A 25760-nucleotide genomic window follows, 5' to 3' on the forward strand; every position below is an offset into this window, starting at 1 on the left:
TATAATGACATGATGAATTGTGAAGTCAAAAGTGTATTCAGACTATCCATTATACAATGAAAATTTTTACCGAGACAAAAAATGGATATAATGTAAAAAAAACAAAAAAAACTGAACAGTTCCAGGACATTGCTGTTTATTAGTTCAAGTTTTGCTGTAATCATATTTCTGTCTCTGTCTACACCCCTGGCTGTTGCAGATTGGAAGTACATGTATTTTTAAAGTTCTAATTTGCAATGAATTTCTCGATGAGGAGTATATATCAATGCAAAACTGCACTACACTTATCATAATTTTAAACAAAGCATAAAATATAGTTATAAATCTGTACTTAATATGGTAAACAAAATAGACAACTCTTGAGGAAATTTGCAAATTTAATAATTTTGTACACCAAATAATTGAGCAAAACAATATAGCACATATTTCTGGCTGATTAATGACAGAAAATGTTATACACTGTCCAAGAATTGTGCAAGTTTGAGGATGTTGGCCACTTCTCTAAAGGACTCTTTGTTCCTTCCAAATTCTTCATGTGTAAAGTCAATCATGTGAACAGTCACCTTTCCATTGCAGTGCTGAAGACATAAAAATGGAGGAAAAATTCAACACATATGGGTTGGAACATTATCAAACTCCATAAAGTACAAAGGTTGAAAGAGATCAGAGATTGAATTTCAGTTAAACCTTGTTATACATTGCTCTGACATGCAGCTCTGGAAGAAAATAAGTTTGCAATATCAAAACAAAAACCCACCTCACTCCATTTGTAGTCATTATACAACTGGCAAAATTTAAACCCTGAATATTGAGGTCTGATGAGAATGACATCACACTGTACAGTAGGGGGGTGGTCATGCATGGCATTGAGCGCCCTCTTGTGGTAGTTCTGTATGGTGTAGGAAGCATCAGAAGCACTGGTCACCAGGCCGGCATCTATCACAGCATGGACCGTCTGTCTCAGCTTCTCATGTAAGGAAGTCTCCATCTGGTAATTCTGTAAGGGATATTTGATATCTTTTTCATTTTGCTAATGAAATTATATTGGTAAATAACATCTGCAGTTATACCTTAATAGATATCTTGAATTTATTTGAACAAAGTGTAAAATATTAGAGTATTAAATGATATTTCATTACCAAAAGCACACCAAGTTAACACTTTGCATGACAATGAAATACATAAACCTTTGAAATAACAGATTTTCAATCATGAAATATTTCACAATTTTAACAGACAACTTACATATGTATCCAGTCCAACAAGTTGATGGAAGCTCTGTAGAATGACATCATCACACATACTGGCACTCAGGTGTCTCTGTTCCCTCAGTGTCTGCCCACACAGATCTGGCAGTACCTCAGGACTGCTGTCTACAGCAACTATCTTACATACAGCAGACTTCCAGTATGTCTGGACCATCTGAGCAAGGTGTAAAGCCAACAGAGATCCATAGGACACTCCAACAAGGAAACACCCCTTCTCCAGAAGAGGAGCCAATTTCTGCAAAACAATTCTTTATTGCAGGTGTTCAATAATAAAAATTTTGTACAATTTATGCTACTTAATTGCATCAGTGTCAAAAATTCAACTACATAATAGATTTCTACTGTAATATAGAATCCTGCCATTGCTTTCACTGATACCAAAGGAGTTGTTGGGGTACACTGAACTCCATATAGTGGGTTGTCTAGGAACTGACCAAGTGACTTCCATGATCCAAAAGTACCTTTCAAGAAAGATCAACCAAATCTATCATTATCATCATCATCAAAAAGGATCTTTATGAGACATTCATATGACAGTGACATACCATCTAAGCCATGTAGGATGATAATGGAGGTTTTGTCTGGTTGTCCTGGAGATAGCTGAACCACACAATCCAAGGGAATGCTGAATGAATTCGTCTCCTCCAGCTCTATATTTATGTTTGCATTCTCCTCCTTGACCTCATTCAGGTTGATATCAGTCTCTTGTTTACCTCCACTCTTGGCCTCAGACATGTCTCTGAGTTTTTGAATGGTTAGTTTCCTGATATTTGGGACAGCCAGATCAATGTTATACTGATTGTCCATGATTTGTTTGATTTCTACTCCCATTAATGAATCCATACCAAGATCTAGAAGTGTGGACTCTGGTCTCAAAGCTGCAGGATCTTTTAAACCTGAAGTAGAAAAGAACCTCACCCCCATACCTAACAATTAAATCAATGAGCTCCCTTTTTGATAAATGTACTTCTGAAATGATTATGTAATGTATTTTTTACAAAAACTTCCTGATCAAAAAAGAAAGAAGAAGTTCTACCCAAGACTTTCATGACAGATTCCATTAATGTCCTTTCAGATTTGTCTTCCTGTGCTCTTGCTTTCATGGACACTGGAGCTGGAACAAAACTGGACACCACTGGTTTAGACTGGCAAAGGAACTGGTCAAGGGAGTCCAGACAGGAAGACATTCTCTGGGGCAGGGTCCCTCCTACAGCTGTTACCTTGGTCCCAAACTTCTCAACTGCCACACCCACATCTCCTATCACACCCCACTGGATAGCTAGAGCTGTAAAAATGACAGAAATATGATTTCTCTTAGATGCTTAAATTGTAAAGGCTATAATTAACTACAGAAACAGTTCAACAACTGTACAGTAAAACCTGTTTTATATGAATAGAGTGTATTCTGAAACCTTGCCAAATATGAGGATAACTTTTAAAAGTCCTTATTGGTAAATTCATTTGACTGTCTCATCAAACCAATATTTTTTGAACCACTGGTGACTAGTTTTTCCTGTTTATAGAACACAAAATTTCCAATTCCTTTGTGCTTTAAAATCTTAAGTAACTTTTAATCTTATTAGTGCCTCTTTTACCTGGAAATCCATTTGCTTGCCTCTGTTCACAGATCCTCTCCATAAATGAGTTGGCATAACCATAGTTAGTCTGACCAGCATTGCCTCTGCCACTGGTCACTGAAGAGAAGACAACAAACCAATCCAGATCCTTACACAAGGTCCTGCTCCAGTTGTCCAGATGAACAACACCCAGAACCTTTGGATCAAGGACATCTTTGAAATTTTCATTGGTCTGGTTTTCAAGCATACCATCCCTCAACACCTGAAAAAAATTGCCTTTTGAATTCAACTGTACTCCACCCATATACTTCATTTTCTAGAGTTCAACTTTACTGACTTACCATTGCCAGATGAAATATTCCTCCCACAGGTCCTTGTTTCATGGCCTCCTCTATCAGACAGCGACAACCTCCTTCTGATGTCATGTCTTCAGTCAACACAGACACCACTCCCTGCTCCTTCAGAAGCCTGACCTTTCTTGCCTGGTACCCGGTCCTGATTCCAGATCTGGATGTGAGAACCAGCTTTCTGGCTCCTTTGTCTACTAACCAGTTAGCCAGCTCCAGACCAAAACCTCCCAATCCTCCTGTTATGATGTAGATTTTGTCTGGATGACATCCAGCTGTGCTTAGAACTGGTTTTAAGACTGAGTCCACAGGTTTGCCAACTTGGTCTTTCTCATCCCGGATCTATTAATGAAAGTATTTACCACTAATTCTGCACTTTAGAATCTTGAAATGTAAAAGAAAATGGAATAAGTATATGCAAGATAATTATAAAAAACTGTGTTTAGTCTTTTCTAACAAGTAATTTACTCTAGTACAATGCAGCACCTTAATAACAGTTTTAGAATGATATCCCTTCATTGTTTCTAGATCTGTCATAGCTCTCTGTATATCGTCACTGTTGAAGCATTTGTGAGGGATTGGCTTGTAAGCCCCTGACTTTACTCCTCTAGAAAAGTGTTCCAATATCACCTGGAAGTCATCAATTTTAATTTTTTCCAAGTCCAATTTCTTGTACTCCATAGCATCAACTATTCTGACCACATCTACAAAAAATACAAGCACAAAATAACTATATATAATTTTATAATATTTAATATAATTTTTTATTGTAAAAGAATATGAATTTATAGTGATCATTTAAGCACAAGTTACAGAGTGAAATGCCTCTTACTTTTCTGCACTGCATTTTGAGCAAAATCCATCACTTTTCCACCAGAGGACAAGATGCTGACATCAACTGACAGTGATCTGTCCAGAGCAGTATTCATCACAAGATCCACACCTAAATTAGAACAAGAGGCCCAGGGGCCACATCGCTCACCTGAGCAATTGGCTAGGAAAAGCACATATCAGATCAGAACTGAAAGTTTACTGGGGGGGGGGGGAGCTTGAATTTTAACCCCCCAGGGGGTCATGATTTGAACAAACTAGAATCTACGCTACCTGAGAATGATTGCCTATAAATATCACTAAGCATGGCTTTGAAGTACTTGAAAAGAAGATTTTAAAATGTTTCCCTATATATTCCTATGTAAAACTTTTATCGGCCATTTGGCCCCATCCTACCCCTGGGGGTCATGATTTGAATTTGAATCTACACTACCTGGGGATGATTTCACATGAGTTTTATCTTTCCTGTCCCAGTGGTTCTTGAGAAGAAGATTTTTAAAGATTTTTCCTATATATTCCTATGTAAAACTTTGATCGGCCATTTTGGCCCCACCCTACCCCCGGGGGTCATGATTTGAACAAACTTGAATCTACACTACCTGAGGATGATTCCCCATGAGTTTCATCTTTCCTGGTCCAGTGGTTCTTGAGAAGAAGATTTTTAAAGATTTTTCCTATATATTCCTATGTAAAACTATTTTGGCCCCATCCTACCCCTGGGGGTCATGATTTGAACAAATTTGAATCTACACTACCTGAGGATGATTTCACATGAGTTTCATTTTTCCTGGTCCAGTGGTTCTTGAGAAGAAGATTTTTAAAGATTTTTCCTATATATTCCTATGTAAAACTTTGATCGGCCATTTTGGCCCCATCCTACCCCTGGGGGTCATGATTTGAACAAATTTGAATCTACACTACCTGAGGATGATTTCACATGAGTTTCATTTTTCCTGGTCCAGTGGTTCTTGAGAAGAAGATTTTTAAAGATTTTTCCTATATATTCCTATGTAAAACTTTGATCGGCCATTTTGGCTCCACCCTACCCCCAGGGGTCATGATTTGAACAAATTTGAATCTACACTACCTGAGGATGATTTCACATGAGTTTCATCTTTCCTGGCCAAGTGGTTCTTGAGAAGAAGATTTTTTAAAAATGCCATTAATTTTTCTCTAAGGCCATCCTTAAAAAATTTATTTTTTGCGGTAACGCGCCTCATCATTTTAGGTGTGAGTAGGTAGGTAGGTTTTTTTTTTTTTTTTTTGAGACAAAATGTCAGAAATAAATTTCGATGATATAGAGGTATTAACTATGTCTCAATTTTCACCTTACTTATCAAACAGGAAAATTAAAGCATTCTAAATGAATTCAATCTTTTATTGCTCAAATATCAGAACACATCAGTTCTTTTTAGGCAAACTTTTTCTAAGAAAGTGACTCCCATCAGCCACGTACCTCAAATAACTGACTCCACACTAATGTAGTGTTTCGGGGGTGTGATATTTACGAGGTTTAAGATTTTGATCGTTTATTAATTAGCTGCAAATCCGCAATCATCCCACGTGGAATTTTGTCTGCCACCAATTTTGTGGCGATCTCGTAAACATCATACCATGTATCTGTAAGGTGGAACTGACGTACTATATTTTTTTTTGGCCTAGTAATTAAGATGATTTTCCTTTAAAATTTACTGTAACTGACAGAACTATAGAGTCAATATTTCCCGCAATCTTCTCGGACGCCATCTCTAAATTTGTAGATCACAAAGACATTTTAATAGTACTTGGGGGAAAGATAAAGCGTCGGTGTAACCAAGATGTAAAAAAAAAATAACAATCTGATAAAATCGGAAAATGGATACGTAAAAAAAAAAAGATTTTTGAACCGATAAAAAAAATCCAGTCGGGTGGATTTTGGTGAGTCGGTCGCGTTACCGCAAAAAAACATTTTTTTAAGGATGGCCTAATTCATAATTATCTCCCCTTGGAAAAGGGCATGACCCTTCATTTGGACAAACTTGAATCCCCTTTACCCAAGGATACTTTGTAGCAAGTTTGGTTGAAACTGGCCCAGTGGTTTTTGAGAAGAAGATGAAAATGTGAAAAGTTTACAACAACGACAACAACGACAATGACGACGACGACAGACAACGGACAAATTTTGATCAGAAAAGCTCACTTGAGCCTTTGGCTCAGGTGAGCTAAAAAAAAGAAAATGACATAAGCTCTTCCTAAATTCAATGAAGCGAGTTAAAAAATGTTTTGCCATTGAATTACCTTTCCCATCAGTATGCCGTAAGATTTCAAACTCGGGCATGGAAGGTTCCTCCACGACAACTACTTGGCTGGGATTCAGTTTTGTAAAGAAGGTCTGGATGTAGTTCTTTTTTTCTGCGGAGGGGACAGTAACGAAAACACTGCAATTCAAACTACAGGCCACTGACAAGGCAGCTATACCAATATCAGTGTGACCCTCACAGATTAAAACTTTTGTTCCTGCAGACTCTTTTCCTTCCAAAATCAGAGCCTTAATAGCTATCCCATAAGCCCATAATGCACAGGAAGCCTCCTGTAGGGACCAGTCCTCAGGTACATCAGCTAAAAACCTTTTCTCTACAACTGCAATTGTTGCCACTGCCTGAAAATATTGCAGATTTTCAGAACTTGAGATAATATAAAGTTTACATATTAACAAATAGACTAAACATGCTCCTACCTCAAAATACCTTTTATTGAGAGTCAAAATTCAGTACATTTGACCAACCTTTCCATTATTAATTCCCTTGAGAATACTTTTTAACAGATATGCAAAATCAATACTTACTGGACAGTGTAGTCCCATGACCCTTCGTCCACTGCTGGTGATTCCTGCAAACTCACTCCCGAGTCCTGGTCCCCTCTGGTCCCTGTATCGATCCTTTGTGTTCAGTGAAGCATAGAACACCTGACACACCTCAGTATCTTCTGTTTTGTTCTCTGACTCCATTGGCAGCTCTCTCCACACAAAGCCCTTACCAGACTGGGCTTGGGTCATAAAACACCTATCACTCTTTCTGGGGACCTGATTTTCATTAGTGACTATAATGAAGATGAAAGCATAAAAATTAAAGCATAAAAATAGACACTCTATATATTATAACAAGAGGCCCACGGGCCTTATAGGTCACCTGAGTATTGTGTAACAACTTTCAGAGAATTAAATTGTGGATCGTATTTTAAACCAGAGACCATGAAATTAACAATTCACAATTTTGAAAGAGGCAACATTGCTTATCATAATTATAAACTTAGCATGCTTACTCTGTTTACTTAATACCCAGAGGTAGACCAGAGTAACAAAGAGAAAATGCACTTCCACTTTATAACCAGTTGTGCACCTCACCCCAAAGGAACCCCTGAACCTGGGGCCACATATTTCAAAATTTTGCAAATTTTATCATAAAATGGTTGATTAATACCAAAGAGCAGATTTCAAAGCATTAATTTATTTTCAAACTATGTAAACCCCCACCCCCTGACCTAGGGGTGCCAAAAAAATAACTATTTTGCTAGATGCACCTTTCTTCATCATAAATATATAACCTTGGATCATTAGCATAAAGAAGCAAAGGAAAAGATATTCAAAGGAAAAGATATTCAAAGAATTAATGTATTTTCACTATATGATCAATAGGGCCCCGCCTTAACACCAGAACCCCTGACCCTGGGGCCATAAATGTCACAACTTTGGAAAAGGCACTCTAACTCATCATAACTATGTACTTAGTTACTTTATTTAATACCCAGAAGCAGAGAAGAAGATTTTCAAAGAATTAATGCATTTTCACTATATGATCAATAGAGCCCCGCCCTAACACCAGAACCCCTGACCCTGGGGCCATAAAATTCACAATTTTGGTAGAGGACTCAATGCTCATTACATTCATACCAACAGTTTGCCTGCTTGATGTCCAGGAGTAAAGAAGAAGATTTTTAAAGATTGCAATAATTTTAGTGGTTTTGGCCCCTCCCCTCAGGCCCCAGGGGGGCGGGGACCATAAAATTCAAAATTTATATTTCCCTTCACCCATAGATGCTGTGTACCAAATTTAGTTGAAATTGTTTCACTGGTTTCAGAGAAGAAGCTGAAAATGTTCAAATGTTAACACACGACACACGACGCACGGCGACGGACGAAAACGGATAGCAATAGGTCACCTGAGTTACCCAGGTGACCTAAAAACAGTATAGATTGATTTTCATTGTGTTCACAACTTTACCTGGAATGTGTCTATAAGAACCCCATTTTCCTTTTCTCATGATGTTCATGACCAAATCTTTACTCTTCAAAGACTCTGGCACCTTAGTAAGAGTTGAACTGTGATCCATCTTGTAAATACACCTAAAAATTATAAAATACATACAAATAACATTGGTAACAATTTAAAAAGAATATTAATCCCCCAAAACTCTTCAACAAGGTGTCCTTACCTTACCCTCTCCCCTCCTGGCTCTTTCCTCAGACACTTGACCATTCCCACAATGCCAGAAGGCTCCACTGAATCAGTAGTCAACCATAAATTGTATCCAATGGACTTCTCTTGAATGGCAGCTACTTCTTCTTTCAGTCTGCTGAGCCATGAGCTGTGAGAGCCACTAACTGATAAAACTTTACCCTCAGGTTCTTGACACATCTTTCTTAGCAAGAAAGTGGTCATCAACAGACAATCACTTTTTTTAGCCACAAGACAAAAACCACTCTTCTCAAACAATGTCTCCCACTCCGTTTCAGACATGTATTGGGGTTCTCCTGCAGGCTCTTTGGAGCTAAAATTGATGATGTCCAAAGTCTTTGGCAAAATTGCATTGTGGGTAATTTCAGTAACCAATAGAAAACCATTTTCTTTTATCACTTGATGAAGATTTGCTACTGCTTTTTCTGCATTTTTCTGTTCATGCAAAATGTCACTGACAATTACCAAATCATATTCTTCCTCCTTCACATGCTTCTCCCCAATATCCCACTGAATGGAATCAATCTCTGTTGAGGGAATTTCTAATTCAATAATACTTTTCACTGAAGCACTAGCCACTGTGTAGCTGTAATGTAGACCAGGGGAAACCTTCAGGTAATTCAGTACTTGTTTGTAAAGTCCTGCTTCAGCAATCTGCACCTCTAGAACTTTCAGGTGATTTTCTGAGTTTTCTATTGCCACATCAATGCATGTCTTCAAAAACCTTGCTTGCAAGTGATTTGACAATAGTCTGTCCTTCAACAGGTCACCTTTAAATGCTGAGAGAATATTCTTAACATTTGTCATAAAGTTATCATTTTGGTCCACAGAATTCACCTTCAGTAATGTCTGTAGCAAAACACAGTCCATCTTCTTCCTGAAAATCTGAATGTCCTCTTCCATTTGCTTATTATCCTCTTCCCTGGACTCTTTTTCACAAGAAGTCAGAAAAGAATTTCCCTGTGCCAACAGTCCTTGATTTTGTAACTTCTTCAGCACCTGTTTCACTTGTTCAACACAGATCTGGCAGTACCTCTGTAGACTGGCTGTGACTAAGGAATCTGTGCCCTCCTCCACATAAGGTACAAAGACATGCTCCTCCAGGACTGGGGGTTCCTGGGTCCTCCTAACAGGTGCCCTCCTGGTGACCAAGCCCTGCATTTCTACTCCTCCAGACACTGTGGTATCAGCATACTTATAAACTTTCACCAATACTCCTGAAAACAATATATTAAAGATTGCGATCAAACTCAACACATGCAAATTTTCTTTTGTTACTATATACTTTTTCAAACTGATTAAAAACTGACCAATTCCCTTTCTTCTGAAAGGCCTCTCTCACAGAGCTAGATATTTAAGTAATTTATTTACCACTTTTGTTTCCAGTTATGGGTAAGACCTTATTCTTGTGTTGCAGTGGGTTGATGGATAAATACTTTATTCCAGTGGGGAGGATCAAATGATTTCCAGGCTGACTCAGAAGACTCATCTGCATGATGGTGTCCAAGAAAGCCACCCAGTTATTCTCCCATAGCAGGTGTCCTTCTTCACCTTCAATGAATTAGGTATAAATAATAACGCACAATAAATATCTGCCATTACTTACCATAATTATTTTCAAAATCTTCATAGTCAAAATATGATATGAACTGAAAGAACTGCTAGCCATTACTCACTAGTTATAAATCTGCTCTTATGTGACTGTTGTTGTGGATAAACGAACATATGATCAGATAGATGGAGAGACACACAAGGGTAAAACAGTACACTACCCTCTCTCTTTTGGACTTGAGGTATAACAATGAATAAGTAGAAGTCAAAATGTTTTACCATTTACTGTGGCTTTAAGTATTCCACAGAACTTGGCTCCATATTCGTATCCTCGTAGTTTAAACTCCCTGTAGACTTCCTCCAAGCTTAGTTCTGGTGTGACGTTTTTGGTCTGTTTACTTGGTGACAGGACATACTCTGTTTCATCACTCAGGGTTGTGAGGGGCTTATAGGGAGCCTCCACTACCCCTCTAGCCACCAGGGTCCCTCCCTCACAAACCTCAAAGTCCCCAGTGGAAGGTATTAAAGAGACTGTAAACTTAACCACACCTGTATAGAGAAAAAAATTCTCTGGGTACTGGATTTTGCAATTTTATCACAGACCCTATGCAACAAGAAAACAAATTGAAAATTCAAGTCTTTTAAATGCAATGTTACCTACACTTACCTACAGAAGGAAGGACAGTAGCTCTATGTATGCTAAAATTCTTAAACTCCACAGACATCCTATCATAGAGCAGCCCCTTTGATTTAGCCAGGATCTTCCAGCCCAGGACCAGATACCCTGTGGCAGGAAATAGAGCCCGGCCATCAATACAGTGATCCACCAGGAAGTTGTCCCTACTCTCGGGTGAGACGTCAATCTCAAACTCGGCCTCTGTCTGCCGGCCTGACTGTCCGCTGAGGAAGTCCTCCTGCTGGGGGATCTGCCAAGAGGTGGAGTGATCCCATCGGATGTAGGAGGAGAGGTTTGGGGTGTTTGAGGGGACAGGGAAGGTGGGAGGATCAAACATTCCAAGAGGGTTGATGTTGATGCCAGAGTTAAAGCACCTGCAAAGAATGGCATGATCATTTCACAATTTGTTTCTCTTAACGAAATTCTCAGAAAATTACAATTTTTTTTTCTAATCTTACCTTCCAATGTTAGACAAAAAGAAATCTGAGTTATCCTCATTGTCTTTTTGCATTAGAGGTATGACTGTGCACTTTGACCCCAGTGACCTTTTCAGTACAGCCTGCAGCAGACAGTGAGGAGCTATCTCCAGGACAACAGCACCATCTGGAATGTGCTTCAAAGCTTCCTGGAACAACACTGGGTGTGTCACATTGTTGGCGATGTAATCAGCAGACGACATCTGAGCAAGATCTGAGGACCACTCAGATTCTGGAATGGATGAGCTTATCCACTTCTTACTCCTCTTCTTTGGCACTATTACCTGTTCATTATACACATCACAATTTTTCTTACATTTATTTACAGTTAGAGCTCTTTTGTATCTTAACTAAGTGAAACTGACAAATGAAGCCTTGGAGATACATTGTGCATTACAGTATATTGTTTTGTGGTACAATGAATCTGAATCTCAAACTCAAATTGTATTGCTAGTACTATAAACTCCTCTGACATATCCCTAGCATTCGGCACATCAATTTACCAGATACCAAAGTTCAACAGTACAATTTTTCAAGTATGTTGTTGAGCCAGAATTTCTTTTACCAATTCTCTTTTGATGATGATGAAAAATTTACGTTCATTACCCTTTTTAAGAACTTAAAAGTACAACCTCTTTTAGATTTTCTGTTATCAGTGGAGCCACTTTCTCCATGAAGTAGGAGTGGAAGGCTACCCCTGAGCTGTTGACTTCCCTGGCAAACACCCCTCTTTCCTTCAGGGTCTTCACAAACTCCTGCACATCCTTCAGAGGTCCAGAAATGGTGACAGTGTGCTCAGTGTTGTGACAAGCCGGAACCACTCCACTGGGACACTGCTCCTTAGCTTCCTTCCATGTAAGGCCTGTAAAGGAAGTTATTGTTCCTAACAGTTGATATTCTAAAGAGCACAAGTCCTCTATTTTTCATTTAGACTATTGGTTTTTATGACAAATAAAAGTCCAAACAGACAGTGTATGTTTTACCAGGTAATAATATTTTCATGAGATTTTAAGTTTAACAATAGAAGTAAACAGTTGAGGCATACATATATCACAATTATATCAACAATTTCATCCCTGACCTTTCCCTTCTTTTTACCCAACATCTAATATCCCAAACAAACAGATGCTCCAATTTGCTTTAAGTTGTAAGACTAAAATCTTACCAACAGCTGCCATTCCCCCTGTGGGGAGGTCTGCCTCCAGGATACACCTCCCCCTCCAGTAAGCGGCCAGTAGAGTCTCCTCAGCAGTGAGGGAGCCATCAGCATACCCACACCCCAGCTCCCCCACCGAGTGTCCCACTATACCATCAGGCTCCATACCAATGCTCCTCAACATGTCCACCATGGCTATCTTTTAAAAGACTGCATTTTTCAACAATGGTAAAAAAAAAACCAATTCAGTCTTTAATTGTGTGTCGATTTAACTTAAGTCATTGATGACTCAATTCTAAACTCAGGAAAGTATTAAAACTTTTTAAAACATGCATTCACCAACTTTAAGAAATTACTGTAGAAACCATGCATGACTGTAAGGGAGTAATTACTCATGCATTATTTTACAAGAACAACTCAGGAATAAAAGTACTTGCAACCTTATCTTCATTTTTATCTCGTTAGTACTGGATTATACCTATTCCATAAAATTGAATTTCAAAATGAGTTATTTACCTGGATGGAAGTGATTCCAAGGAAAGAATTCAGACATTTATCGTAGATACTATCTCCACCTTTCATGATGATATCATACAGAGATACTCCATGACTTTGTAGAATGGAGTCACAATTCATAATGGACTGTTTGAAGATGTTCATCTGCATCATTTTCCTCCCCATTGAGGGCCACTGTGATCCCATACCAGAGAAAATGTACCAGAGCGGGCAGTTTGTGTCCAAACATCTCTATCATGTTGAAGAAAGTAAATTTTTTTTTAAATCTAAAAAATTCTTTTAAAACAGTCTATAAAAATTCAACTTTCCCAGGGATGTTAGTCTTAACCCACATTTTACTACACGTCAATTCATAATGTGCTTTACTCTTCTTTAATAAAATTGCTAGTTTATCCAATGCATGCAGTGTTCATGCATGCCAAGTGAATTTAACACATATTTACCAGAGCAGGTTAATTCTATACAGTGCAGTCCTCGTACAATCATATGACAAGTTTTCATTTCCTTACCTGTACTTCCTGACATTTCAGCACTGAATTCAAAATGGTGAAACCTCTGAACTGATGCTGGACTGGAGGAGATTTGGAATTCTCATTCAGCAGGCTATGAAGAGCTAAATTTGCTGAGTTCTTTTCTAAGTGTCCCAATATTGATCCAACCCCATGTTCAGTAGTAGCAGAGAAAACAGCCAATCTTTTCTCCCTTGATTTTTCGACATGAGTGGGATTCTGTGTAAAGTCTAATATGCAGTGACCATTCAAATGGCCCATTCCATAACAGTTGACCCCCACAATTGTAGGTGACCATCTAGTTCTCTCAGTCAGGTAATTTATTCGTCCATCTGAGAGAGATGGAATTAAGGGGTTAAGGGAGTTGACATGAAGATTTGCAGGCATCATCCCATCCTGGGCTGCTAGCAACACTTTGAGAATGGAGACTAAGCCTAAAATGAAAAAGAAGCTTAATTGATTCAAAAGCAGTGAATTTTAATTGGGGTACATGGAACTATGCTCAAAATTATGACTTTCACACCTTGTGTACTATTATGCCAAGTGCAACGAAGCTTGCAATTATTTTCTCTTAACAATTTAATGTACAGAGGTTGCTCAAAAACATATTTTAAGTTCTGAAGTTCAACTGCACTTTACCTGAAGCCGTTTCTGTGTCTCCTACATTTGTCTTGACAGAACCAATCATCAGAGGTCTCTCCCTATTTCTGCAGAATATGTCTGCTACACTGTTCACTTCCTGTGCATCTGCCTTAACATTACAGCTGCCATTGATTTCAACATAGCTCACTTTAGTTGGATCAACATTGCCTTTTTCATAAACTTCCTTGAAAAGCTTCTTCTCCTCTTCATGTGATGGGTAATAGGGTTCTTTAAGAAAATAAATTCTAATGATTATTTAAATTATAAATTCAACAATTAACTAATTTGAAATAAAAATATTTAAACATTATAATGCAATGGTGATTTCTGGAAATTTTCTACATGGCAATTTATTTGTTTTTTTTTTCTCTCCAAACAGAGTTTGGTAGGAAATAAAACACTGATTCTGGAGAGAATAAGTCCTCCAAAATTTAGGATAAAATTAAGATATACAGAAAGAGAATTTCAGTATGTTACTTAATGTGTCTCTTTTCAAAATTGAAAAAAAATATGTACAGATGAGGACACTTGAAAAAAGTTCAGTCAGATAAGTTCACCAGAGCATTTGGCTCAGGTGAAAAAAATTTAGATGAACACCTACTTTTCATAGAGGAACATTTGAGGTGCCTTATGGTGGAGTAGATTCTTTTGGCAGACCTGCGCTTTTGAAGCAGCACGACAACTACTCCATCACTTCTATTTGTACCACAACCTGAGGAGAGAAACAATAAGCCAGAAACTTTTATATCTGCAACAAACAAAGCTATAATTACAACACATGTATTATCTTTTGCAGGTGATGCTTTATAATCATCTCAAATGAAAGTATTCAATATTTAATACTTACTGTTGGTATCACAACAACAGCATTTTCCATCAGGAGACAATAAGTCCAGCATCATCAGCTGGAAGGAAGTGGCCGCCTTCATACACAGGTTACAGGCCCCAACAATGGCCGCATCACATCGACCCTGACGTATGCTATCCAGGGCCCTATCTAGTGCCAAAAAACTAGTCCCACTCCCATTTCTGAAGGCATAACTAGGACCTAAAAGTCAATGTACCACAAATATGACTTGACATCAAAATGCATACCATAGGAAGTGTTTATTCTAAGTTGGAAGAACTTACCATTTTAAAACTATACCTTTCAAGTCAAAAGCATAAGAAATCCTGTTGGCAAGCATGCTGGAACTGGCTCCTATTGGGGCATAAGCATTGATGTGATCTGGATCACTGACATATGCTTCCAATGCTTCAGAGAGTCCACATCCAATAAAAACAGCAGTGTTAGAACCCCTCATTGCCTCAGTGCTCACACCTGAACATTGGAACATTTAGAGTTTATTTCATTCTTTTTAACCATCTTTTAATCACAATCATATTGAAACAAATCTAGTACAGGAGAAATGTGATAAAGTACTAAGTCTCAGTTAGAATGTTTTAAAAGTTAAAAAAACACTTTGCCCACAGTTTAATTTAATAACTAATAATTTTTCTGATTGTATCTTTAAGTTTTAAATTTTGGAGCTATACCAATGTACATTGTACACAGATTGCCCACAGATATATTTACAAACTGAATTTATTTAGTCTTGCAAATCTAACATGCTCTTTAGTATATCTTATCAGTACTCCTACAAGTAAGAGCCTCGGTTAACGTCCCTACGCTCCTTATATACCTCGGACTCTTACATCCGAAGGCCATTTTCTAACGAGCTTGTTCCGCCTGAGATTTTGGGCGGAACGTATTATGCGTGAAATAAATTGTTAACAAGTATTTTTCAGGTACCTACGTGTTTGCATGGGGTATGAAAGTCACACGAAATAATAAAATCCCTTTTATTCATTGTGCATTATTATTGTTAATTAATGAAAATTGTCATTATTCCAATTTGTCACCAGAAGTACTTTCGATTTCACCTCACATTAATTTTACGGATTGCTTGTCAGAAAACGAAATTTTCATTGCATTACACTAGTTTCATTTCGTCAGATTTTCTGAATTCCATTTCCGAATTTAAAACAGACGACTTGTTTCAATTTCTGCTTCGATTTAAAAAATAATGGATTTATTGCTAATGCGAGAGGTTAACAGGGTTTTATGCGTAAGTTTTATCGTAAATATTGAGTATTTTATTATTTCGTACCATTCGTTAATATACAAAGCCTTATTTCTTAATAAAATAATTTATTGCCACTTGGTTTCAGCAGCGAGAATTTTTACAATGGATGCCAGAGGTTACGCGGCGCCAAGTCAAAAGTATCTCGCCGTGAACCTCTAGCATGCTGGAGTAATCTTACCAGCATCAACAAACACTTCATATGTAATCTCCAGTAGCATCCTTAACTGGGGGTCCATGACATTAGCCAGTTTGGGAGGGATTCCGAAAAAGCCAGCATCAAATTTGGTCAAATCTCTGATGGTACCTCCAACTGGAGGAGCTGTGTTGTAGTTAAAATCAAAACTATATACTAAATTTTCATGTATTACTAGTATAAAGATACTGTGATAAAATGATTCAAATGGTTGAAATAAACTGTTCAAATTGTTCAGAAATAGTTATGAGTATTTTTTTTATCACACTGTTGCACAAAAATCCCTTGGGCCACAATGCTCATTCTAGCAAAGGATGGACAAAATAAAATTTTTGCTCTTTAGGAAAAAAGCAGTTCTTTTTCATGCATTCTACAATTTAATCAATGAAATACTAAACAAAGAGAGAAGTGTGTTCGAATAGCCAAATAATACTTTACATTTTTTAGCAAAATAATGCTAATATGAGCTTTTTAGCTAAGTCAGCTTGTTTATGTATGCATTACCAATATCTTCTGGGTTCCTTGTGTGGGTGACCATATTCTGTCCTTTAATCAGATGATTGCGGAATTCCTCCACATTATCTGACTCGGGGAGACGACAGGAGACCCCCGATATCACGACAGACTCCCCCTCCTCCTCCATGCTTACGGGTTACCTCGTCGTTTTTAAACTTTCTGAAAGTAATGACAGAATTAACTCTGAACATCTTAAATAAAATGGTGTCTATGGATGTCGGGTATTTCAGACTACCCGTCGTCAATCTTTTTCAAGAATCACGTTTTGGAGAAGTTAGTGATTTAATAATTAATTCCTATTTGAAATGATTTTGAATATACATGTATTTAAAAAAAAAATATTTCGAATATATGTGTATTCTTAAGATCAATGTCATAAAATTAAAATTACCAAGAATAACATAATCTGAAATATAACATACCATCCATCTGCGACTGAGAAGTCCAATTTCACCGGGAAATCACTCGTGCGTGAATAAGTCTGGTAGCCAATCTAAGAGGTTCCATATGGGGGCTTAATTGCCGTTTCGGATTGTACATAACATTCTTCATCGACATGACGTACGGTGTGAAAATGTATTGGACATTTTAAGGTTGGGTTTTGTTAGGCCTTTGAAAGAAAATATTTCAGTGATAAACAGAAATTTTTAATTTTCATCGAAATTTCGGAAAAGTTAAAATGGACCCTCAGATTATACAGTGAAGTCGCCAATTCCGGGTCACTTCAGGGTGTTTCTTTGATATTTTGCAAATCTGTTCAATTTATATTTTATGCAATATATGTATTGAAAGAACAGATAGTGAGTCATCCAAACACCTTTTCGTTTTCAAAGTAGCTGCACGGGAACAATATTTACAGGGGTATTTCAGCAAGGCCTAGCTTCCCCAGTTACGAATCATTTTCTCCATTTTCGGGTCATGTGACTTTACGGTCCTGGAATATTCATGGAACGTTTCGGAACACGATTTTTATGATGTTGAAAAATAAAACAATTACGGTGGTATATTTAGGACACGCAATTATTTTTTTTTTAAATACCAGAAAAAAAAGTTATCTTGTGAAAACGACATAATTATCTTGTGAAAACGAGATATCTTAAGAAAACGACTTATTATCTTGTGAAAACGAGATATTATCTTGTGAAAACGAGATATTATCTTGTGAAAACGAGATATTATCTTGTGAAAACGACATAATTATCTTGTGAAAACGAGATATTATCTTGTGAAAACGAGATATTATCTTGTGAAAACGACTTATTATCTTGTGAAAACGAGATATTATCTTGTGAAAACGAGATATTATCTTGTGAAAACGACATAATTATCTTGTGAAAACGACATATTATCTTGTGAAAACGAGATAATTATCTTGTGAAAACGACATAATATCTTGTGAAAACGAGATATTATCTTGTGAAAACGACTTATTATCTTGTGAAAACGACATATTATCTTGTGAAAACGACATAATTATCTTGTGAAAACGAGATATTATCTTGTGAAAACGAGATATTATCTTGTGAAAACGACTTATTATCTTGTGAAAACGAGATATTATCTTGTGAAAACGAGATATTATCTTGTGAAAACGAGATATTATCTTGTGAAAACGACTTATTATCTTGTGAAAACGACATATTATCTTGTGAAAACGACATAATTATCTTGTGAAAACGAGATATTATCTTGTGAAAACAACATAATATCTTGTGAAAACGAGATATTATCTTGTGAAAACGAGATATTATCTTGTGAAAACGAGATAATTATCTTGTGAAAACGACATAATATCTTGTGAAAACGAGATATTATCTTGTGAAAACGACTTATTATAGGATTAAACGTTCTTTTTTCAGAATTTATCGATGTGTAAACTCTGCCTTTTTGCTCACAAACTGAATAAAAGTGCGAAGCACTTTTATGTAAAGTTTGTGAGTAAAAAGGCAGAGTTTACACATCGATAAATTCTGAAAAAAGAACGTTTAATTCTTATAATTCCAATTACGAAGTTTTTAAATTATTAAAATTATTTCCCTTTGAGGCCGCCATACAATCCGTTATTTTGTACGGCGTAGGAATACTTTAATGCCACCGATGCCACAAAGAAACGTGTACAAGATGAATATCGATAAAATCCAACTTAAATTGTCAAAACAATCAATAAATAAACTTATAAAAATTCATTGAATGTTGTTTAAGTCAACAAATATCGTAAATACGCGTATTCTCCAGAATAATTCGTCCTTGACCATGGCCATGTTGACGTCATGACGAAAGTTGAAGACCGACGACGTCCTCGATTTGCTCTGGTTCGTTCAAAGATTTAGGGAGAATATGGGATCTGTAGGATGTAAACATATGAATTTGATGCCAGAAAGGCAAGAGTCTGAGGTACGTTTCTTTTCCCTATCACAACGATACCAACTGAGCTGATATGGAACGTCGAGAAAATGACAGCATGATCAGCGAGTTTTTAAAATTCACACTCGTGATGCGACAGTGACATAAACATAATATTCCCGTCTGTCAGTCCTTTTTTATTCATTCGATCATTCATTTATTTTTTATTTCAAGTTTCTTGTAGCTAAAACGGACTTGAAGTATCTGTTTTCATTGTTTTTACAACAGTCAAGAAAGTAGTTCTGATTGAAGAATTCATCGATGTGTAAACTTTTTCTTGAATTTGTTTTCGTCCAATCAGAACACAGGGAATCGATAAATAAAATTAAGATTGGAATTATTATCTTGTGAAAACGACATATTATCTTGTGAAAACGACATAATATCTTGTGAAAACGACATAATACAAGAAAACAACTTATTATCTTGTGAAAACGAGAAGACTGTGAAAACGAGATATTATCTTGTGAAAACGATTTATTATCTTGTGAAAACGACATAATTATCTTGTGAAAACGAGATATTATCTTGTGAAAACAACATAATATCTTGTGAAAACGAGATATTATCTTGTGAAAACGAGATATTATCTTATGAAAACGAGATAATTATCTTGTGAAAACGACATAATATCTTGTGAAAACGAGATATTATCTTGTGAAAACGACTTATCTTGTGAAAACGACATATTATCTTGTGAAAACGAGATATTATCTTGTGAAAACGACTCATTATCTTGTGAAAACGAGATATTATCTTGTGAAAACGACTTATTATCTTGTGAAAACGACATATTATCTTGTGAAAACGAGATATTATCTTGTGAAAACGACTTATTATCTTGTGAAAACGACATATTATCTTGTGAAAACGACATAATTATCTTGTGAAAACGAGATATTATCTTGTGAAAACAACATAATATCTTGTGAAAACGAGATATTATCTTGTGAAAACGAGATATTATCTTGTGAAAACGACATATTATCTTGTGAAAATGACATATTATCTTGTGAAAAAGACTTATTATATTATGTCGTTTTCACAAGATAATATCTCGTTTTCACAAGATATTACCTCGTTTTCACAAGATAATATCTCGTTTTCACAAGATATTATCTCGTTTTCACAAGATAATAAGTCGTTTTCAGAAGATAATAAGTCGTTTTCACAAGATATTATCTCGTTTTCACAAGATAAATTTTTCGTTTTCACAAGATAATAAGTCGTTTTCACAAGATATATCTCGTTTTCACAAGATAATAAGTCGTTTTCACAAGATAATTTCTCGTTTTCACAAGATATTATCTCGTTTTCACAAGATAATAAGTCGTTTTCACAAGATAATTTCTCGTTTTCACAAGATGTTATCTCGTTTTCACAAGATATTATCTCGTTTTCACAAGATATTATCTCGTTTTCACAAGATAATATCTTGTTTTCACAAGATAATAAGTCGTTTTCACAAGATAATTTCTCGTTTTCACAAGATATTATCTCGTTTTCACAAGATAATATCTCGTTTTCACAAGATAATAAGTCGTTTTCACAAGATAATTTCTCGTTTTCACAAGATATTATCTCGTTTTCACAAGATAATATCTCGTTTTCACAAGATAATAAGTCGTTTTCACAAGATATTATCTCGTTTTCACAAGATAATTTTTTTCTGGTATTTAAAAAAAAATAATTGCGTGTCCTAAATATACCACCGTAAACAATTCATGCAGCTTGGGAAAAAAGTAAAACAACCACAGAAATATGTTTAAATTATTTTTAAAACAATTACAACAAAACATGCTGAATTAAAAAAAATGTATTAGGATTAAAAATAATACAATTAAATTCATTTATTAAAAAAAATGCATTTGAAGGGTTAATTCGATTTTAATTTTTAGAAAAAATATTTTCCAGTTAGAATACTTTTGATAATCAAGGTAAATACATGGTTGTCGATTGGTTTTGTCCATATAATTTTGACATGTTCATGCCACGAGATTGCGTGACTACTAGTAATTGGAGAAACTACTACAGTTTGATTTAATAATCATTATACTTTTATTTGAGCAGCGATCATTATGATTGATTTCTGAGTTAAAACTAAATGCATTTGCCATACTTTCGAGCTATCAATGTTTATCTAGATCTTTTATATCAGCCTTTCTGCAGTGAACAAAAACGAAAGTAGCCTGTCACCGCAGCAGAAACATCCAAGTCTTTAATGAGTGCGTTTCAGAATTTCGATTGTCGGATGCTCTCTTAAAGTTTATATTCAAAATTTTGTAATTAATTACATACAGAAAGACCAGTTCTTTATGAACAGCGTATTCATTAAGTTTTTAACACTAGGCATAAAATACACACGAGTGACCCGGAATTGGAGACGACCCGGAATTGGCGACTCCACTGTATATTGGAAAAAGGTAAATTATTCTTGCGGGCTAGAAAATAATCAAGAATTTTCCTCCGAAGAAATAGTTATATACCCGTAAATGGTTTGTTTGTTTGGCGTCCCTTTAAGAATTTTTCAATCATATTAATTGAAACCCCACCACTTGCCGTTGAAGGATTGCAAAGAGTCAGGTACGTTGGCCCTTCTTTGAAAATATAAAATAATGTATCAATGTATTTTATATGTAAAAGATGCTAAAATGTTATTAGTGCATTGTTCCTGTACTTCTAGCAGATAAGAGCATGGTTATGATTATCAAGAGCTGTGAAATGTATGGCCTAAAAGTCAGAGTTTATTGTTGGAAAGAGTAATGTATTGGTACATAGCGAAATAGTTTTATTTATTTGAGAATTTCCTCTGCCCATGGATCCCAAACGAACCAACCAAGTGCATTGTTATGATAAGCAAGGGTTTCTCTTAAAAGCTTGAAAAGTCTTATCTTTTCCATGGAAATACCGGTAATTAGATCAATTATGTGCATAGTTATTATAAGCAAGGCTGTTTCTTCCAAAATTTTGAAATTTTTGGTCCCTGGATCAAGGATACAGAGGGTCTGTTTGAAATATGTGTATAGATAAAAATGCATTATTTCTTCTCTTTTACTGGTTATTTAGTAACTGCATGATTATGCTGACCAAGAATGCCTTAAAAAGATATTCATAATCCCTGTGAGAGGAATTTTGTCTTTTGGGTGGGGCTTTTTTAATACTTGTATACAGAAAAATATGAATCATTTCTTTGAAAATCCTCTCTGCTCCCGGGGATTTGTAAAACATATACTTAGTAGTATGTGCATGGTTATGATTCGCAAGGATGCCTCTTCCCAAAATGTTTTCTTGGCCCCGAAATTAAGATCAAGGGCTTTTGTGTTGGATGATAAAATAAATTCACTGAGGTTGAATCCGTACAAACCCCATCGACTTTTGTCTTTAAATAAGTGTTGTCATCTTGGCTTATTAAAAGTTTGAAACAAAAATTACTAGATCAGTTTCAACAAAATTTGAATTCAACCTGTAATGATTCTTCAAAAGGTGTGACATATAATCTATTTACAAATTTACACTTTGGATGCCAATTTTATTTAGATAGCGGCTTAAGTAATTATAAGAAACAAATTTTAGCTAGATTTAGAACAGCAACCCATAAATTACCAATTGAAACAGGAAGATGGGAAGGTACTGAAAGAATTAATAGAATATGTCTTTTATGTAAAAATTATCTTGGTGACGAATTCCACTATATTCTATGCTGTGAAAAGTTAAAAGATGAAAGAAAATTGTATATTCCAAAATATTGTTTTTTAAGATCAAATGTTATCAAGTTTAATGAATTGTTTTCTTCCAAAAATGTTGGACTATTGAGTAAACTTTGTTCATTTATTAAAATTGTAAACGAGAGAGTCAAACCTCCAGGTTAACATCAATGTAAACAATTATTATATGGAAATACTTGATTATATGTACACTTTGTATATATGTTATGCTCACGCATGTATGTATAAATGTTATAATAATATGTTTGATTTCTAGGTTGTTAAATAACAACTAAAGAGATATTAATAAACTGGTAAACTGGTCATCAAAAGCTTGGCTTGTATATCTTTACTTTTTATTTACTTCAGATTCGAATGCCATAGCTTTAAATAGGATCCTAAAAAGTTATAGTCGGTCTTCTCTCCGCGCTAAATTTCTATAGTTACTAAAATTTTAAAACAACGAAATGAGGAACCACTTTTGTTAAACTGTTATCGAAGGGTTAACAGAAATGGTCTTCTTTGGTTTTTACATCTATTTGTTACGGTGAATACTTTCATGAACTTATAGAATTTGATATGCTAGTAAATTTTTTGATATTGACTAGTGCTTGCAATAAAATACAGTAATCTCAAATGTATGATCTTAAAGAAGGCCCCACCTCACATATCCTCTTCGTACTCTTCGCCGTTACATAAGGTCCCACTGCCTCCACCTGTATGACTACTGAGTATCTCTGTCTTTGGCTGATGCCCTCGCTGACGCCCAGCTATTCCATCCCACTTGTAGCCTTTCTTGCTCCGTGGTCCTCCTCCAAGTTGTTTTTGGCCGGCCTACTTTGCTCTTTCCTTCTGGATGCCAATGCGGTGGTAAATATCCTGGTGTTATCCATCCTTAGTATACATGACCAATCCAATTCCACTTCCTAAGAGTTATTATATCACTTACTCTAGCTGTCTTTGCTCTATGACGGAGTTCTTCATTTGACATTTTCTCAGGACATCTTAATCTCAGTATCTTTCTAAAGCATCTATTCTGGAAGGTGTCAATTTTTCTTTTGTCTCGCTTCCTTTGTTTTCCATGATTCTTCTTCTACTGTGAGTGCATCCCTCGGTATTCGAGTATACTCGCACTATGTATACTCACTTCCACACATGAGAACCGACAGGACCAAGTTGTTAAATAACTTGACTTTTGTTTAGATGGAAAATTTTGATGAGCTCCAGATTTGGGCCTTCCAAATTGAGACGTTACTTTTCCCAGTCTGTTGGTAATGTCCTCATCAGATCCTCTCTTTGTTGCAATCACACCCCCAAGGTAAGTAAATGTTTCTACATCTTCCAGCTCTCGGCTGGCTCTTTTATGTTAGAATTGGGCCTCATCACTTTTCTCGATGTTTATTCCGAGACAAGCTTGTCTAGCAATTTCATTTAGTCTTTGTGTCTTTTGTTGAATGTCTAGAAATTTTGAGGAAAGTAGAGCAAGATCACCTTCGAATTCTAGATCTTATCACCTTATTCCAGTCGATTCTGTTTCTGTAGTTCTTTTCATTACGAAGTCTGTAACCAACAAGAATAGGAATTCAGACATTGTGCAACCCTGCTTCACTCCTGTTATTGCCTGGAACCAGTCTGTTTCTTCTCCATCTTCTAGGACTGCCATTGGAATGATTCGTATAGGAGTTTCACCATTTTGACCAGTTTGTCTGGGATGCCATAAAACTTTAGGTAACAACCACTTTGATCTCTCGGAGTTTGACTTGCATTTGGGAAATTTTGACTTTCGCCGTAAGCTGCCATATGGGGGCATCAGTGTTTCACTGACAAACATCTTGTTTTCTAATAGCATTTATGTACAATATTGTTTTTTGTGCTTTTACTGGATTCGTTTGAATAGGTTAAACCTTCAATATCTAAGAATCAATTTGATTACTGGTGATATCGGACTTGGCTGATACAAAATATATTTTATAGAAATGTATTCATAATCCTCTATGATAAAATAAATTCATTGAGGTTGAATCCGTACAAACCGCATCGGGTTTTGTCTCGTAACAAGTGTTGTCATCATAAGCTTGGCTTGTATATCTTTACGTTTTATTTACTTCAGATTCGAATGTTATAGCTCTAAATAGCATCCTTAAAAGGTATAGTCGGTCATCTCTCCATGTTTAAATTTCTATAGATACGAAAATTCTAAAACAATGAAATGAGGATCTACTATTGTTAAACTTTTATCGTACGAGTAGAGTTGTAATAGAAATGGTCTTCTTTGGTTTTTACATCTATTTTTTTTAAACATGAATACTTTCATGAGCTTATAGCATGTGATATGCTAGTAAATTTGAAGGAAGTAAAATCACATATTTTCATGGGGTCAAATGTCGAGATTTGAGGAAAAAATATTGGTTTGTGGGGATTTGATTTCGTGGTTGGGAAATGTTTAATAAGTAATGCAAATGAAATTTTACATTTCGTGGTTGTCATAAATTTGTGGATCTCTCAATACATGGAAAACAGGGAAAATTAACCCCAACGAAAATTAGCGATTTTGCAGTACTTCCTGTAAAATTTACTGGCATATCACATGCTATAGCTCATGAAAGTATTCATCGTGAAAAAGAGATAAATTTGATATTGACCAGTGCTTTCAATAAAATACAGTAATTTCAAATGTCCGATATTAAAGAAAAACTTAATAATAACTTGAGGAAACAATCAAATCTTTTGTATATTTGCTCTTTCATATCCTAATACTTGTAATACTAATGTAATT

The 25760-nt window shown here is 35.9% G+C and overlaps 1 protein-coding gene across 1 annotated transcript; it reads right to left on the reverse strand.

The window, feature by feature from the left end:
- Positions 1 to 377: 377 nt before the first annotated feature.
- Positions 378 to 17401, reverse strand: LOC134267620 (fatty acid synthase-like). The gene is made up of 29 exons (XM_062749857.1): positions 17300 to 17401; positions 16866 to 17036; positions 16347 to 16487; positions 15190 to 15363; positions 14890 to 15090; positions 14644 to 14754; positions 14040 to 14270; positions 13401 to 13834; positions 12892 to 13122; positions 12385 to 12574; positions 11852 to 12081; positions 11202 to 11503; positions 10735 to 11117; positions 10347 to 10616; positions 9888 to 10067; positions 8494 to 9733; positions 8283 to 8404; positions 6848 to 7101; positions 6301 to 6661; positions 4025 to 4135; positions 3679 to 3896; positions 3187 to 3534; positions 2864 to 3107; positions 2305 to 2553; positions 1814 to 2164; positions 1611 to 1729; positions 1246 to 1503; positions 758 to 997; positions 378 to 578 (listed from the first exon to the last, which is right to left on the reverse strand). The coding sequence occupies exons 2-29, from the start codon at positions 17002 to 17004 to the stop codon at positions 453 to 455; spliced, it is 7458 nt and encodes a 2485-aa protein (XP_062605841.1). The 5' UTR covers positions 17005 to 17036; positions 17300 to 17401; the 3' UTR covers positions 378 to 452.
- Positions 17402 to 25760: the final 8359 nt, after the last annotated feature.

Source organism: Saccostrea cucullata, unplaced genomic scaffold (genome assembly GCF_032062105.1).
Source record: "Saccostrea cucullata isolate Sc308-1 unplaced genomic scaffold, CSIRO_AGI_Scuc_v1 ctg1176, whole genome shotgun sequence".
Taxonomy (NCBI): Eukaryota; Metazoa; Mollusca; class Bivalvia; order Ostreida; family Ostreidae; genus Saccostrea; species Saccostrea cuccullata.

Excerpts from the sequence above, each read along its gene's own strand:
- LOC134267620 (XM_062749857.1), bottom strand. The coding sequence starts at position 17,004 with ATGGAGGAGGAGGGGGAGTCTGTCGTGATATCGGGGGTCTCCTGTCGT. Across the intron at positions 12,082-12,384 it reads AGGGGGAATGGCAGCTGTTG|GCCTTACATGGAAGGAAGCT; the intron begins GTAAGATTTTAG and ends CTTCCTTTACAG. Across the intron at positions 10,617-10,734 it reads TACTGTCCTTCCTTCTGTAG|GTGTGGTTAAGTTTACAGTC; the intron begins GTAAGTGTAGGT and ends TTCTCTATACAG.